Source organism: Parasteatoda tepidariorum, chromosome 3, assembly GCF_982258835.1.
Source record: "Parasteatoda tepidariorum strain Cologne lab strain chromosome 3, Ptep-v5.0, whole genome shotgun sequence".
Lineage (NCBI taxonomy): Eukaryota > Metazoa > Arthropoda > Arachnida > Araneae > Theridiidae > Parasteatoda > Parasteatoda tepidariorum.
In genome coordinates this window covers 24848221-24852888 of record NC_141757.1, presented here as the reverse complement: position 1 = coordinate 24852888, position 4668 = coordinate 24848221, and the positions used below count along the sequence as shown (strand labels likewise).

The 4668-nt window shown below is 33.7% G+C and overlaps 1 protein-coding gene across 1 annotated transcript; it reads left to right on the top strand.

Moving 5' to 3' along the window:
- The first annotated feature begins 2510 nt into the window (after positions 1-2510).
- Positions 2511-3839, top strand: LOC147813474 (uncharacterized). Its single transcript, XM_087160045.1, has one exon. The coding sequence runs from the start codon at positions 2511-2513 to the stop codon at positions 3837-3839; it is 1329 nt and encodes a 442-aa protein (XP_087016171.1).
- Positions 3840-4668: the final 829 nt, after the last annotated feature.

The window sequence follows — 4668 nt, the reverse complement described above, 5'->3', positions numbered from 1 at the left end:
GGTTAACTAGTAATGACTTTGTTTACATTAATGATTGATTGGCTCAGACACCCAGTTAAATGCCCAATTGGCTTCAACTTAGAAAGTATTGAATGGTTGATATGCTGATTAAGAATGAAACTGGACTGATTAAGAATGAAAAACTGATTAAGAATGAAAGTGATTGATAGCTAGTAAATCGAAGTGAGTTTATGAAAATTTCATGTACAAAGTAGATCGTTTAGGCAAACAACTTTTAAGTTGTACAAAAAAAAAAGGTTAACGGAATTTGTTAGAATCGATCTCATAAAATGCAGAGATGGCAACTCATCTGGATTTGACAAAATATTTTAAAAAACGGTTAAGAAGTACTAACAAAAGTTTGCAGAGTTTTGTTAAGTTTTGCAAACTTTTTTAATAGGCTCAACTGTGTTTGTTCTTATTTATTTGTTGTCACAACATACGTTTGCAGGCTTGTGTGCTCAACTAAGAACCTTTGTCAATTAGAAGAACAGCATGAAGATACGTCTAAGGTAACAGCGGGATTCGAACCAAATACCTCCACTCTTTGTACAGCATTCGGCTCGGCGATACCGCTCGGCCTGGGAAGCCTCTGGCTTAACTTTGACAAAGTGGCGTATTACATAAGCCTTTGAATTACTTAGAAGTTGTGGTGAGTAAAAACTTTGTAAATCTAATGAACTGAACGAAGAACAAGGATGCCGTAGGCCAGTGTTTCCCAAACTTATGACTTTTGTGTACCCTTTCTAAAATTTTCGTAAAGCTGTGCACCACTAATAAAAGAATGAATGTAGTTTTTACTATGAAAAAATTGCACAAAAGTTAAAAATCCCAACTGTATGTTGACACCACTAATTATTAACCGTTAACTTTGCAAAAAATAGCCAATAGAAAAATACGTAATCGTAGATTTTCATGGCTAGCTTAGTTTTTAACACGCTCTCGCCGGGGTGACCCACCGGTGGGTCACACTAGATTGTCTCATCTTGGTGGCGCACCGGAGTAAAAACTGGTAACAAATAAATTTCATTTTTTAGTTTTTTTCCGGGAATAATAAAAATCCATAACTACCAATTGTTTTTAACGGATGCAATTTTTATATTGAATTGCTTCTTCGCCGTGATAAATTTCATTTGTAAATAGTGTAAATATTCTTTCTTTATCTTTATCTTCAATTTGTTCCCTTTATTATGTATCAACTTGCGACTTATTTTTATGTATGACTCAGACTTGATTTTATCAACTATTGTTCATTCTGAGATTTAACTTAATGTTAACGCAGCACCTCCCTTCCCTTCCACCACATATTATCCAATTTAGATGAAAGAGCAGATATCCATACATGGATAGGTACTCTGAAAAAAGTTGATTAGTTAGTGATAAATTTCCTTACAGTTAATTGTTATTGTTGAGAATAGATTAACTCCTCCCGAATATTATCTGATATTGAAATAGTTCTTCTACCAGTATTTTCTCTTTTCCCGTACCAGTATTTTCATTTTTCCCGGCGTGAACGTGTTAAATAAAAAATTTTGAAATTTTCGTTTGTTGCAAGATATTTCGCATCAGAACGCGTACCCCCGCTGAACTGTTCCCGTACCCCTGGGGGTACGCGTAGCACACTTTGGGAAACACTGCCATAGGCAACTAAAAATATAAAAGAAAGGTAGGAATTCAATAATTTTTTTTATTTATTATCTCTTTAATTATTCATTTGTTATTACCAATATTACTTATATTTCAAATTATTCATATTTATAGCAAAATCATTCTTCGAACCCACTTTTAATTGCAAACTAAAAAGATATGTTATAAAAAGTTACTAATTTTAATATCCTTTAACAATCATAAATTGGATGCATTAGATTAAAAGTGAAAGCAAAAATAAAGTTGTCAAATTAGCTAACTTAAGATACCACTTTTTATTTTTTCCCATCCTGTCTCTGATACCATACGAATATATGTATGACTCGCCCGTCCTGCAAATGTTAATACATTTTGAATTTTCAGTCGCCTGTGTCAACCATGCAAGAATAATGCATTTAAATAATACCACTTGAAAATATTGAATCGCTGGCCCCCAGCAAGTTGGCATCTCTATAAAAAAAATTCGGAAGATTTCCGTATCTTGACCTGGGGGCAAATTAATGGCCAAGTCATGGCAACTTATGGGCAACTGCCAGCGAGAAACTTTAAAGATAAAAAAAAAACCACCAAAAGGGATCAACTCGAAGCCACTCCCGGGCAAACATTTACATGTTTTTATTAAAATAATTTCCCGTTTAAAATCAATTTGTCACCTTGGCGATTGTAGTTGGCGTACTGATCCTGAACTTTACATTAATAATGCTGTAATCCCTGTTGTCCAGGAAGCAAAATTTTTAGGGCTGATCTTAGATTCAAAATTAACATTTAAAGCTCACGTCCAAAACTTACGAAAATCCTGTTTTGCAAAATTAAATATCTTAAAAGTGCTGGCTAATACATCATGGGGGGCAGATACTACATCTATGCTCAAAATATATCATTCTTTAATCCGTTCCAAGTTAGATTATGGTGCTATATTTTATGGATCAGCTAGAACGTCTGTTTTAAAATATCTAGACACTATTCATCATCAAGGACTCAGGATTGCCACAAGAGCTTTCCGTACATCACCTATCGAAAGTTTATATGCTTTACATAACGAACCTTCTCTCGCTCTGAGACGAAATAGACTCTCTCTTAACTTTTATTTTCACATTAAATGTCACCCTTCTCATCCATTATACTCTCATGTTTTAACACCATCATGTTCTACTCATTTCAACAACAGACCTGCCTTAATTCCTACTTTTGGATTAAGAATGAAAAAACTTTTAACACAATTAGATTTAGATGATTTTAACATTTTAGAATCAGCTGAGTTAATTCCTGTGTGGAATGAAGTACATGTCAAAACTGTTGACACTTTTAAAAACTTGACTAAGGATAAAACATCTGCGGTGATTTATCAACAGCTGTTTTATTCCCATTTATATAATTTTAGCGACTTTTATGTGTTATACACAGATGAATCAAAATTCAATAACCATGTAGCTAGTGCGGTTGTGCACAGCGCAGGAGTGCTATCAGAGAAACTACCTTCAAATTTTTCTGTATTTTCCTCGGAATGTTGCGCCATTCTTCTTGCTCTACAATTTCTTTCAAAACAAATGCACAAAAAATGGTTTATCTTTTCTGATTCAAAAAGCTGTATCGATGCTATAAAAAATTTCAGCAGTAAATCTCACTCTACTATACCACATATTTTAAATTTATACATTGAACTCACGAACAATAACTACGAAATAATATTTGGTTGGATTCCTGGACATATGGGCATTAAGGGTAACGAAACAGCAGACTCAATAGCCAAATCGACCCACAATCTTACGAATAAACCACACTGTTTACCTGACATTCGAAATTTAGTTGCAGAATCTCTTACCCAACTCAGACAGGCCAACTGGAATAATGAAATAAACAATAAATTACATGAGATCAAATCAGATATTAAACCATTTGCACCATTGACTAACTACAATAGAAAAAACCAGGTACTTATCAACAGACTACGCATTGGACACACCCGCTTGACACACAAGTATTTAATTTTAAATGAAGCACCTCCACAATGCAATTTTTGCAAAGAGTCTCTTACAGTAAAACATTTTCTGACCCAGTGTATGAAATTTAAATTTAAAAGACGACAGTACTTTAACTGTGACTTTCCGACTTCATCATTCTTACTTGGTGACACACCTCATCAAAATTTAATACCGTACATAAAACATATCGGGTTTTACAACTTGATTTAGTACTAGTTATAACCTAGTTGACAAATTTTAAATTAGTTGTTTTAATTTTGGACAAATTGCTAATTTTAACCTAATTGTTCTCGTTTTAACAAAGTTATAGTAATTTTAACCTGGATTTAGGCGCGGTATAGCCAAACCATGGCTCTTGCGCCAAAAATTTACATCAATCAATCAATCATGTAGTTGGCGTAGCAGATCACTATTCGGAAATATCCCTAAAAAGTAAATAAAATATGTTAACGAAATGGGACGAAAAGGAATATGGACGGGCTGCTATGGACTGATCCAGAATTGAGAAAAATGTTCAATCAAACAATATTTTTTTCCTTACGCATTTAATTTTCATTTACTCTAAACTCACAATATGTGTACTTTAAATTGAATTAATTTAGTTCAATTTTCAATGGTACTTTATAATGCTGCTTAAGCTATTTATACTAACTTTTATCCCCTTGACAAGTTTGTAAGTGACTCTGTTAAATAAAAACAGTGATTGAAACAAAAATAATGTATCAGTTTTGCCGTCGATTCAAAAGAGAAATGTGTTTTCTCGTGTCTATCTTATGTCAGCAGCAATAAAAGAATTGAACAAGTGTTAAGAATGACAGAGTTTCGGAGATGCTCGAGGATTTTCGTTTCTTGTCACGTTCACGACCAATCACTGACCCCTTCTGATAGAGTGAAAGGTTCAACCTTCTTCCTCTTAAACACGTATATCTCTCTCCGGTGAATCCTCACTCAACTTGCTGACATACTATGAAGAAATAAAAAAAGGATGGAACTCTACTACAAATGTGGAGATCGGAAATTTAACATTACATATGGATAC